This window comes from Aristolochia californica, unplaced genomic scaffold (genome assembly GCF_029961685.1).
Source record: "Aristolochia californica isolate CCGP_79_NKW_82.1479 unplaced genomic scaffold, dmAriCali1.0.hap1 SCAF_13, whole genome shotgun sequence".
In the NCBI taxonomy this organism is placed as follows: Eukaryota; Viridiplantae; Streptophyta; class Magnoliopsida; order Piperales; family Aristolochiaceae; genus Aristolochia; species Aristolochia californica.
The window spans coordinates 27,802,692-27,814,895 of NW_027181804.1; the positions used below are offsets into that span (position 1 = coordinate 27,802,692).

At 38.0% G+C, this 12,204-nt stretch overlaps 1 protein-coding gene across 2 annotated transcripts; it reads left to right on the plus strand.

Annotated features, from left to right (window-relative positions):
• The first annotated feature begins 1,579 nt into the window (after positions 1–1,579).
• Positions 1,580–11,967, plus strand: LOC137948311 (GPCR-type G protein 1-like). 2 transcript variants are annotated; one of them, XM_068794354.1, is made up of 13 exons: positions 1,580–2,019; positions 4,739–4,839; positions 5,349–5,456; positions 6,323–6,443; positions 6,661–6,790; positions 6,964–7,042; positions 7,543–7,631; positions 7,904–7,996; positions 10,276–10,302; positions 10,435–10,521; positions 10,751–10,822; positions 11,144–11,274; positions 11,741–11,967. In XM_068794354.1, the coding sequence occupies exons 1-13, from the start codon at positions 1,805–1,807 to the stop codon at positions 11,892–11,894; spliced, it is 1,407 nt and encodes a 468-aa protein (XP_068650455.1). In that variant the 5' UTR covers positions 1,580–1,804; the 3' UTR covers positions 11,895–11,967. The 2 variants fall into 2 exon arrangements, with proteins under 2 accessions (XP_068650455.1, XP_068650456.1); XM_068794355.1 differs by having other exon boundaries at positions 6,967–7,042.
• The last annotated feature ends 237 nt before the right edge of the window (positions 11,968–12,204 follow it).

Sequence of the window (12,204 nt, forward strand, 5' to 3'; positions counted from 1 at the left end):
ATCCGCGCGCAGAACTGATGCTATCTGCGTGTAGTGGCGGACCCCGCGTCGAACATACGAGGCGGCACGCCTGACGCAAAAGTGACGATTTACTTGTCGTCGAATATGCCGGACTGGCCGCTCCGGCAGTCGAGCTTATCCGTGAGCATACGTGGTCATACCCCCTTGCCTGTCCTCTTTCTCGGCGCGCCCTCCCAACACTGTGGTGTGCGACGGGACGTCGATTGTTTTTGTTTCTTTCTTCGTCCTTTGTCGCTTCCCGGGAGGCGTTACGTAGCAACAGTGACGCCCCACCTCGTTTTCTCTTGATGCTGCTGCTACGGCCGCCTCCGCCAGCACAGACGGTCGGGGGCTACGTTTCTACGTTTATTTTCTTTTGGTTCAGACTTTGAGACCCGAGACTTCCATTTCCATGACGCCGTTCTACTGGCCTCGCAGAACAGTGACTTTTCTGGTTTCTGGGTGATTGATTCAATGCCGCATTGACGCATTTTCGTAGTGTGGAAAGGTGCTGGGAGTTGAGGCGAAAATCAAATGAAAACAGATCGATTGCTCATTTGTGCTATCATGTGTCTCCAACAGTACACCTGCTGAACGGGGATTGACATTTCGTCGAACAGAAGGGAGGCGGCGGGAGGAAGAAAAAGTTCTAATCTTTCAAATATGCGAAGCGACCAGAAAAGGAGACAGATTGTGGGCATTCTATGATTGAGCGCATACAAGACCAATAATTTGTTGGGGGTTTCGTGGGTCCTGGTGTCACCTTCGGCATCAGTCTGCAACCTGATAGTTTGACTGGAACTGTAAGGATTTGACGCTTAAACAGTAGAAAAAAGCGATGTGAGATGAAAGAAAGATCTGCCTTAGAGTATTGGAGATTCTCGGTTCGCATGTTTTGGTTCCAAGCGCTTTTATCTCACTTCTTCAGATCCAAGGTTCTGGAACTGTAAGGTTCTGTAGAGTAAGTACTTCAGAAGTAAAATAAGAAAAAATTCCACATTCGCTGTAATTCGTAACTGGTTTTTTGAATTTCATTGATCTGTTATTAATTCTTCAAAAAGATGAGCTGAAAAAAAAAAAAAGAAGCTTACGAAACATAAATTCTTGCACAAGAGTGGAAAGGAGCTCCCTCAAGCTTACGAAACGATCATATCAAAGCTCCCCGTATCAATGGAGACGGCAAGAGCTCCTTCTCTACTCTCACCTAGGTCTGGAGATTAGGCGGACTTCCTCACCTGAACTTTTTTGTTTTGTTTATTCTCAATGCTCCACCATGGCGTTGCTTGTCGCCATAACAATGAGCTCGACATTACAGATGTGAACCATTTGAGCTATGAACTCTATACTCGTCTCTACCTCCCCATTCTTAATAATTTCCGCTCTCAGTAAGCAACTACCGAGTCAATCTAATTAATTAATGAGCCCGTAGTATTCTGAGTCGAGACCCAGTTCCAACTCGCCAGGCGGTGCAGAAATCCGGTCTGAATTGATAATTGATGGGCAGCTTGTCAATGGTCGAGTCGTGGGCCAAATGTCATGGGCTGGCTGAAATGTGCATCCTTCCATGGTTCCGCTTCCAACTGCCGATTTCTGTTGCTCCGCGCTCGAGGACTCACGGCTGTCTTCAGTTCCTCGTTCAGTTGGTCCTCGGTGCCGGAGGATTAAACGGAGGTTTCCCAGCCGCCAAACACCGGAGTCGAGGATCCAGTATCGCAATAGCGACAGGGAAACAGATGTATGATACTCGACATTGACAGCGATGTTCACCTTCACATAGATCGAGATCGGAGGAGCAACGGGGAAAATGGGTTGGGGTTGGGCGATCTACGAAGCAATCGTCGTGTTCAGCTCTCTGTCCCTACTTGGCTGGGCGGGTCTTTGGTTCCTCAATAGGAGGCTGTATAAAGAATACGAGGAGAAGAGTTCGCTTGTTCAGATCCTCTTTAGCGCCGTGTTCGCTTTCTCCTGTAACCTTCTTCAGCTTGTTCTCTTCGAAATCATTCCCGTCCTCTCCAAGGAGTATGTGGTTCTCTCGTTTCCTTAATTCTCTTTTTATTCCTAACTGGCGTTTCCTTTTTATCTTCCTACTGTTGTTGGAAGTAGATTTTGGGCTGTAGCTAGAGAATGCATGCCTCATTGAAATTTGGGGAATTTGGAATGTATAATTGTCTTCCAACTTCTAATTGATTAGGTATTGGCCTTTTTCGATCATAAGAGACTAAGTGCAGAATAGAGGTCGAATTTGTCTATTGTGTGTTGAGCCGTGCGCATCTGGGCTAACAGTTAACATTTAAGATTCTGCATATGCTTTTGTAGGTCCAATTATCATGTTGTGTCGAATTGAGCCCCTCATCTCTAACTCTAAAACGTTGAAGTACTGCACGTTTATTTTTAATTTGTTGAAATGGAGTACTATGCGTACGTTAATGACAATCTTCTTTCATGTAATGGACCAAGTAGGAGGGTTCGGTATTGTCTATATACTTCTTAAGCGGTTGGACTTATTAGAGAAGTCAAAGTGATGCCTAATGGCTGGGAAAGTAGAAGTTATATCTATGCCTATGTCTTGGATTTAGTAGGATAACAACAGGAAAAGTTGTATCTCGACTTCAGATGTGCTCTTCCAAGGAGGAGACTGTGGAGGCATGTCATTTAGTAAACCTGTTGCAGAATATTTATGTTAGGGGTGGGGGGTGACGACATTACAAACTGGAAGAGAAGCTCTCGTAGTCATAGTTGGCTGCCTTCAATTATGCTTATCCTTATGACACTGAACATTTTAACACTTTGGCCTACGCCAGAGCTGGGGCATTCAGGTGCCTCCTAAAGTCGAGGTGTGCTGTATGGGAAGATTCTGACTTTTGATTAATTGTATGAGAGAAGGTAACTTGTTCAAAAGCAAACTTCCTGGATTTACATTGGTCCTTGGAAATGGCAGACCACATCCTTCACCCATTAGGTTTTCAGTATATTTACTTCTCAAGTTTGACCTTCAATTTTATTCTCTCCTTCATCCTCATATTTTGTAGAGCAGTTGGTGTGTATCTCAAATGGTAAGGTGGGGATGGAGTTGTGGTTTCTTTTCTTTACTGGTGTTTTTTGGACTGTTTGGATGGAACAGAATAAAAAATCTTTGATGGAGCTTGCCATTTAAATAGGGGAGTTATTGGGAAGGAAATGTACAATATCCTTTTTCGGGCAAACAGAAAACAATGTTTAACCATCTCTCTGTCACTGTATCAAGGAAAACTTGATATCTGGATACCATGTCAGATCTAAATATAACCTCAACTTCTATGGTAAATCAGGTGGCAATCCAGAGCCAGCTAGTGGGAGAGGGGTTACCCTTGACTCCTGATGCCGTTATTTGTCTTGATTTACCTGTGCCTTTTGGTTATCATTATTCTATGGAGGTGGAGTTAAGGGCCTTTCTTACTGATTTAAAGGTTATATTGTTCAATTCACTGTGCTCCTCATTGTTGTTTGGGATTCGACCATCGTCATTCGCTGGAAAATCTTCACTGATGTGATTTATGTAGCTCTTTGGCAAGATAGAAGGCATTTCCCCTCGATTGACTATCTCTTGGAGTTGCACCTCAAAATTTGCAAATGGTCCTGCTGTGATTTTACCTAGAAGTCACTTTTTGGCAATGACTTATCGCGGAATCACCTTGCCTCTGGAGTAACTGCTCATTTTCTGTTGCATATCATTGTAATAGCTTTGTGGATAGTCTGTTGTACTTGATAAAGTCATAGCAACAGAAGAGTGCTGATGCCTTTCAAAAAAAATAAAATCAGAAGAGTGCTGATGCTTTCCCCTATAGTGCAGCTTATATTATCAAAGCATGAATTTTTCTAAACATGGTTGCTTTATGCAGATTACAGCTCACAAGATCAATTACCCATGCAACTTATCACTTCCATATATGCCATATCAAATGTTTTGCAGTAAAATGTTTCTTCTGCCTCTGGGGGAAATAAAACTGTTGGCATTTGACCTCTAGCTCTAGTGGTTCGCAACCATTTTTGCATCTTGACAATTTAGGATACCATCTAGCTTTGTTATGATATTTGAAGTTCATTCCTTGTTCCCTTTTGCATTCATGCTTGAGGAGTTTGAGAAAGATTAGCTGATGCAGTTATCTCTTGTAGACTGTATTCACTTTTGGTTGTTCTGCTGGTTGCATATGTGCAGCTATGCTACTGATTCATTTTAATATTGAATTTAAAAATGGAGGGAAAGCTAGTTAAGCTAGCAGTTACTTGTGTTATGTGTTGGATTTTTATGGTTATGCCTGTGCTGTTGGAATATGTTGGTGATCTGTATTAAGACTTGGCTTTCCGCACCTTAATCGACTAGTCTTTTCGGGTTGTATTGGTTAGATGCTTACATGTGCCTGTTAAAGTTTATATCAGTTACTGGTGCAACTTGGTGTTTAGTATCAGAACAACATTTCTTCAAACTGAAAATACTGTGCTCTATTTCGAATTTTAACCTTTCTAAATTTTTAGAAATTAACTATTGTTTTGGAGATCCCCAGACTTCCAGTTGTTTATACTTTTGTATATAAATGAAATTATTCTCTCTGACTAACTTGTACTTATTGGTGATGCACACACCATGTTTATTTTCAATAGAGTGTGAATGTTCATTTCTTTGGCATTGTGCATTCAAGGTGCTAGAAATTGTAAGTCTGTTTCAACTGGGCTGACAAAGTTTACTACATTTTTGCTGCAGTGCCAGATGGATAAATTGGAAGGCAGATCTATTTTGTTTGATCTTGTTGCTGGTGTTTGTTTTGCCATATTATCATTGCTATTTGATGCTTTGTAACAGTGGTATGTCCCTTCTCTCTTATACTTATGGCTGTTCCTTTATAATAGTTAAATAATTCTTTATTAAAAAAATTAGGGTTAGATGATTTACCAAAACTGAGCTGCTTTATTTCATGATTTTTAACGTTACTCCAAGCCATAACCCAGCAAATTTGCATTAGACAGTTCCTTTTATAGGTATCAACCCCAACGAAGGCCTTTGAATTTGAATTGCAAATTTTTGTCCTATTTTCATCTAATTGTCATGAGAGGAATCTTAAGAGTCAGTAGGGCGGCTGTCATTTAAAGAGCTTGTCTGCTTCTTCATTTTCTTTTATGGCTTAAAGAGTTACTGGGATTCTTCCATGTTACTTCGTTGGTTAGTCCTCTTCTGCTAGACATATCCTGTATGCCTTGGTTTGTTTAGGAGTTATCTTCTTTAGTTTTAAACAGTCAGCTTGTTTGGTCTTTTTACTTTAGCATATGCATGCCAGTATATAACTAAGATTATCTGTTTCTTCTTTCTATCTCAGGCATGAGAAAAGAACGGGCTGCAGTAGGAGCTGTTTTATTTCTCCTGGCATTTCTGTATGCTTTTTGGAGGATGGGCATTCACTTCCCCATGCCATCTCCTGAAAAAGGTTTCTTTTTTTTCTTTTTTTTTCTTTTGGGGACTTATGGTATCTAATATATATATTAGTGGAGTCCCCTTGATCCTCATCTGTCTTCCATGATGTGGAATACAGTTGCAGCCAATTGTGTACTATTGCAGAATATCTTTGATGTACTTGATGGACTGTGAGAAACAAAATGTGAGTTATAAAAATGAAGTTGGTGTTTCCAAAAACACAGAGACACTAAGATGCTTTATCAGATCCTCTTTAAATCACACTTAAAAAAAATATTATTGTCTCATCTAGAACTGACTTGTATCCTTCTTTTAGACACAAAGTCCGACTGCATCAACTGAAATTGACTTACCTCTTGAAGATTTCTTCTAATGCTTTTATAATACATTTACTTTGTAAACATGGTTAGTCCATAACTTCTTAGTCCACTTACAAATTGCGTAAAAGCGTGAACTTATAGTATTTCGTAACAATTTGATAGTTTCCATGTCATATATGCCTATGGCTCTTAAATCATTTCTTTTTAAAATAACTTTTTCACTTCCATAAGATTGTCAAGGATATTTAATAGTATAAATATAATGTAGATGAAGATCATTTAACTTAAAAATCTAGGGTTTATTCATTACTTGTATGCATGGTGTTACTCTTGACAACCTGTCATAATTGCATGCTGCATGATTTACAACCTGCATTTTTTTCATTTTGTGATCACAACCATTTCTTTGCTTGCCAATACTGACCAAGTCTCTTCTCACTGAGGGATGCATTTTTTAAATACATTTTCCATCCTTTGCTATAAATATGCCGTACTTATACTAAACAACAACACTATAAAGATTCTTTGTAGAGGCTGACCCACTTGTTTCACTTTGCAGGATTCTTTACAATGCCACAGTTAGTTAGCAGAATTGGTGTGATTGGTGTGACTGTCATGGCTGTCCTGTCTGGTTTTGGAGCTGTCAATTTGCCTTACAGTTATTTATCTCTTTTCATCAGGTTTTCTAAATTATTCTGTTACCATGTATTAGGAGGATGTTATGAGCAGAGAATAAGCTCCAATTCCTGATTGTTAATTAAGAAATGCTTTTGTTTTTCATTATTCAGCTTTTATCTTTCTTCTTCTTCTTCTTCTTCTTCTTCTTCTTTGTTTTTTCATCTGTTTTGGGGCATTTTCAGTACTGAAATACTATCTGCTGTCTCATGATGGTGTCAGGGAGATTGAGGAAGCAGATATCAAAGCCTTGGAAAGACAACTGATGCAGTCAATAGAGATTTGTATCTCTAAGAAAAAGAAAATTCTCCTTTCTCAAATGGAGATGGAGCACATTCAAGGGACAGAGGAGGTTCTTGACATCTGATATAACCGCTTTTGGATTTTAAAATACTGTTTGGTATTCTGATATAACAACTGATATGATTTGTGAAAAAAATCACTTGGAGCATAATAAGTATGTGCGTTTCTGTTTGCACTATTGTGATTATTATGCATTTTCTGATATATTGGCACTTGTTATAGCAGCGCAAGGGTAAATCATTTTTTAAGCGTCTGGTGGGCACAGTCGTGCGCTCTGTACAGGAGGATCAAAGGGAACAAGGTAAGTTCTTGTTGAGTTTAATCAGTGTTGATACTTTTTCCCATTTTATACATAATTATTGGTAGAAGCAGTCAAAGGTTCTTCATCTGTTGATGTAAATGTGAACTATTCTAATTTTATTTTTATTACGACAGGATAGATTGTTTCTTAGCTTATAAAAAATTATGATCACTTTATTTTATGTTTTACTTTTTTTCTAGCCCTGCACATACTTTTCTTGTTTCACCTTATTAGAATCCGCTGATTCTAAAGCATTTTTTTTTCTAGTTCCCATTGTCTTTGGCGTTTATGATGATTACATTAGTATAACTTATTTTTCCTTCCCTTTATTGATATGTTTTTGCTAAATATGATGAAAGAGAGTTCAAGGCTATTTTCCCACTGCTTGCAGTTATAAACTATTCTTCACTCGCTAGTTATATCTCATCACATATTAGAAACTTCTAGTTTATCGTATTTGTGCTACTGATTCTCTTCTTTCTGTTGCATATAACCTGAAGATATCAAAAGCATGGAAGCAGAGGTAGAAGCTTTGGAAGAGCTCTCAAAGCAGCTCTTCCTGGAGATTTATGAGCTTCGCCAAGCCAAGGTCCTTTTGGCTATTTTTTCTCCCTATAAAACTTATTGTTTTAGATATGAAGTTGCCTGTTTCATCTTTTTTGTGTCTCATTTTCGTCTTTTTGCTTTTCAATGAAGCAGTTTTTAATTTTTTTCCTGGTGCTCATTGATGTAGCTGTCATTACAGTTCTATAAGTGTTTGCTAGTTATGGTGAAGTCTTTGTATCTTCTTTTTCCTTGTACCACTTGCAAGAAATGAGATGAAATGGAAAATATTCTGAAGGTATTTCATATCTAGTACAGGAAGCTGCTGCATATTCGCGAACCTGGATGGGTCATCTGCAGAATTTGCTAGGCTATGCTCTTTCTGTATACTGTGTGTACAAAATGATAAAGGTATGGGCCATTCCTTTATTTTATACTGTTATCATTTTCTTGAAGGCGTTTGGGATTCCAGAAAGTAAATCCTTAAATTTTGGATGACCGTTCTTTTTTTTTTTTTTTTTTTAAATTATGATGACTGTTCTTTTAACTACTTGCATAGCACAAGCTCATCCACAGACTTGTGAATAAACACATCCAATTACGCAGTTATTGCCTATACAGTATGAAAGGCTTTTCTCTGGAAGTATACTCAGAGCGTTTATATTATATATAGAGCAAAGTGGTGAATATCTACTAGGTTTTTCACATTATATTGCCTCCTTTTTGACATCTGTATGTTTTTCCGCAATTTTTCTTTTCTTTGTACTCTTAAACTTGAACTGTTGGTGTTAGTGGTAAACCCTAAGCCGTACGCTATGACAGGAAAAAAAGGAACAACTTAATGTTTATTTCTAAAAAAAGGAACATATTTTTTTTCTTTTGAAAATTTACAACTTTGACAGAAGCAGCTTATGATTAGAGAGTTTTAACTGATGAAGGAGACGAGAAAAAGCTAGGAATATGGAAGTGATGAAAGAGTGAATAGAGAGAAAATCATTGAGCATTTTATTTCCTGATTCATCATGGTCAAGGTAATACTGTATTGATTATATCATCTGGCGATCTCCTACAGAAAACATCTTTTTATCCTTTGTAAGGTTCTTCCTGAGAAGAGACACAATCCATGCAATTGTTTTGGGAGGGACCAGAAAAAGCTAGGAATATTGATGTGATGAAAGAGTGAGAGGAGAGAGAATCATTGGCCATTTTTTTTTCCTAATTATCACGGTCTAGATAAAACGGTAGCAATTGGATCATCTGATCTCCTTCAGAAAATAGCTTATTTATCCTTTGTAAGGTTTTCCCTACAAACCATGCAAATTCTTTTACCTTTCTTTTTTATATGGTAAAGACAAAAATTGACGCCATTTTTTTGAAACGGTGATGATTTTATTACGAAGAAAAGTCAAAGAATACATCAAGGGAAGCCTCCCCTAACAATAAGAGATTGCAGGGAGGCACCCAATTTAGCATACAAATCAGTAGCCGAATTGGCTGATTTAAGAACATGGGACCAAGAGGAACACAGCATTAATAAGTTGCCATAATAACTAAGCTAGCCAAAGATAAAAATTGGGGATAGAGGAAAAAGATGCATATGGCTGAGAACATCATAGTAGGGACAATCTCTAAGATGATAAACATGATATTTGAAACTGGACAAGAAGGAAAAAAATAACTTGAAAGAACTATATCTGGACAGAGAAAAAAAAAGAAAGAAAACCAAAAGAGGTGTACGAAAGAGAGATAATTGATAGGAGTGGGGATAAATGTGGGATTGAGTTCGTAGTGTGGGTAAAGGTCTTCCATTTGGTATGGCGTGAGATGGTGTCGGGCTTATAAGTAGGATCACATGCTTTCAAAGGTGGTTAATCATTTTGGGATGAAACCAAGCCCAATTTATAATGGTACCAGAGCTAGGTCTTAACTCAGTTTTGGTTTAATTTGTCTAATCCACGTGTCAGGCCTGAAATCATTATAAGTAGGGTCTGGTTTTATCCCAAATGAATACCCACCTTAGAAAGCCTGTTACCCAACTGATGATTAACCCAACATCTATCTAACTGTTCTAGTGGGCCTCTATGTGAGAGGGAAATGTTATTGTGGGTAGAAGTCTCAAATTTTGGTATGAATAAGGATTTTTTTTTTAAAACTGCTTAGGATCTTGTTGGGTTTATTAGTTGGGTAATGGACCTTGCTAGTCGGTTAGTCACTTTAGGTTTGAAGGGGTCTAGCTTATCATAGGCATTAAAATTATCCTGAGCAATATAGGAAGTTGCAACTACTAGTTATTTGCGCAAATAGCTTGAGAGAAGTTTGTATTATTGCCTTAGTGTTTCTTATATTTTATTGGAGAGAGAGACAATGGAAAATTGAAGTGCTTTAGGATTGAAGTGTTTCTGATGTCCTACAATCAGACAATTCGGTGTCCAGAAAACTTGCATTGTGCATCCTGTAGTGGCCTATTTAACATGTTGGAAATTCAGGAAATGCAGAAACCTAGGCTGGGAACGGAGATTGATTCACACATGAATTTTTATGTACAAAAAAATATATAGGTACACGTATACATAAATATATGCATATATGTATATATGTATGTATCTGATTTATGCTTGGACACATTTTGTACTTTCCTGTTGCCCAGCGATGGCACGAGGCATCTGATTTCTTCTGATTAATTTTTGCAGTCTTTGCAAAGTGTGGTCTTCAAGGAGGTAAGTTGCCTCAGGGATCTTCTCCTTATTTTGTTTTCATCCAAAAAATGCATGTGAGGTTAATGTGTCACAGAGCTTGCGTTATTGAAACTGATCTTGACGATGTTGTTCTCATTTTTTTCATTTTTACAGGCTGGCTCAGTTGATCCAGTGACAAGGACAATCAGCTTTTTTTTTCAGTTCTTTGATATAGGCATTAATGCTGCACTTCTATCACAGGTTTGGTGGAATTATCTATGTTTTACTAACTTTTCTAGTTCTTGATCTCTGTCTATACTGAGAAAAATTCCTCTTAACTTGATACTCTTCAGCATCAATAAGATGTACTCTCCCTCCCTCTCTCTCTCTCTCTCTCCCTCTCTCTCTTCTTTATGTACACACTTGAGTGACTCTGATTCATATTAAGTGCTGTTGGAATGTGCTGAGTTCTTCATTTTCTTGTCTGCAGTATATTTCTTTGTTATTCATTGGAATGCTAATCACAATGTCCATGCGAGGCTTCCTTACAAATCTCATGAAGGTGAATGTTTACTTCTTTATTTTTATACCTTACAACTTTCTTAATAAGGTCCTTCTTAACATCATTTTGGGTTGTTGACCTTGTCACTCAATTTCATAGAAGTGCATCAATTCTAGCTGACTACAGGAAATCTTTGAAAGCTGAAACTATGATTTTGATCTTTCTCCTTGTTGGCTCCATTTTTATTTTTTAATGAAATAATGGATTTTCTCTTTCATCAAGAGGAGAAAAGAAAGATATTTTGCCAGCTATGTGAAAACAGAAACGATTTTTGACAGCTGCAGCTAACTACCATGGGCACTTATGCTTGTTTCTGTGCAGTTCTTCTTTGCTGTTTCTCGAGTGGGGAGTGGAACGTCAACTAATGTGGTTCTCTTCCTCTCTGAGATCATGGGCATGTACTTTGTCTCATCAATTCTGTTGATTAGGAAAAGCCTTGCAACTGAATACAGGTATTTTATTATTCATTGGCCCATAAATAACAGATATTGATTTTTCTTTCCATTGTACTTGTGGAAAAAATGAGTTACTTCCCTGAACCGCTAGATTCAACACATCATCTGTTTCCTACGAAAGGAAACCAGGGGAAGATATCTCAGCAAGACATCTTACAGTTTCCGGGGAACAAGATAATCTGGCCCTGTAAAGAGACGTTACAGGAGTCATCTTTGCTGTCAGCCTAGATCTCTTGGATAATTGACCACCCAGACATCTTGGAAAACCCAGAAGCCCACTCCCATAAAGAAACTAGGTTTGTTCTTCCATTAAAGCAATAAGGACATAGATAAAGAGTTACATTTGATTGGGGTCAGTAGCAGGAGGGTTCATTAATGGAAAATCTTTGTAACACATATTCAGAAAAACTAAAAATGCTGTATTGCTGCTGCATTGACGTCAGTTATGTTGGCATTTTTGCAGAATGATCATCACGGATGTATTAGGTGGAGACATACAGTTTGATTTCTACCACCGCTGGTTCGATGCAATTTTTGTGGCAAGTGCCTTCCTTTCTTTGCTCTTGCTTTCTGCACATTACACTTCCCGTCAAGCTGATAAACATCCCATTGATTGATTTGTTACATGTAAATGTATAAGTAATGTTAAGCTAGTTTTTTATTTTGCCTATTCAGTTATTCCTTCCTCTTTTATACCCTGGTTGGGCAATCGAGGGTTTTTTTCTGAGCGCGTCTCAGAATGAAACAGAATCAGGACGTTCAATCGTAAACGAGGAAATAATCATTCGAAGAAAATAATAGATTATAAGGCATAATATTGATTAAATATATTTTGGATAAACTGAACAGGCATGGGAATCGACTCATTTAAAATAAAAAATTTCAACTCAGAGCCACAAACCAACTTCGTGTCCTGAATTTTTGAGT

Coding starts and splice junctions, on each gene's coding strand:
- LOC137948311 (XM_068794354.1), top strand. CDS start 1,805: ATGGGTTGGGGTTGGGCGATCTACGAAGCAATCGTCGTGTTCAGCTCT. Junction 6,444..6,660: donor TATTTATCTCTTTTCATCAG/GTTTTCTAAATT, acceptor TGATGGTGTCAG/GGAGATTGAGGAAGCAGATA. Junction 7,997..10,275: donor GTGTGTACAAAATGATAAAG/GTATGGGCCATT, acceptor TAATTTTTGCAG/TCTTTGCAAAGTGTGGTCTT.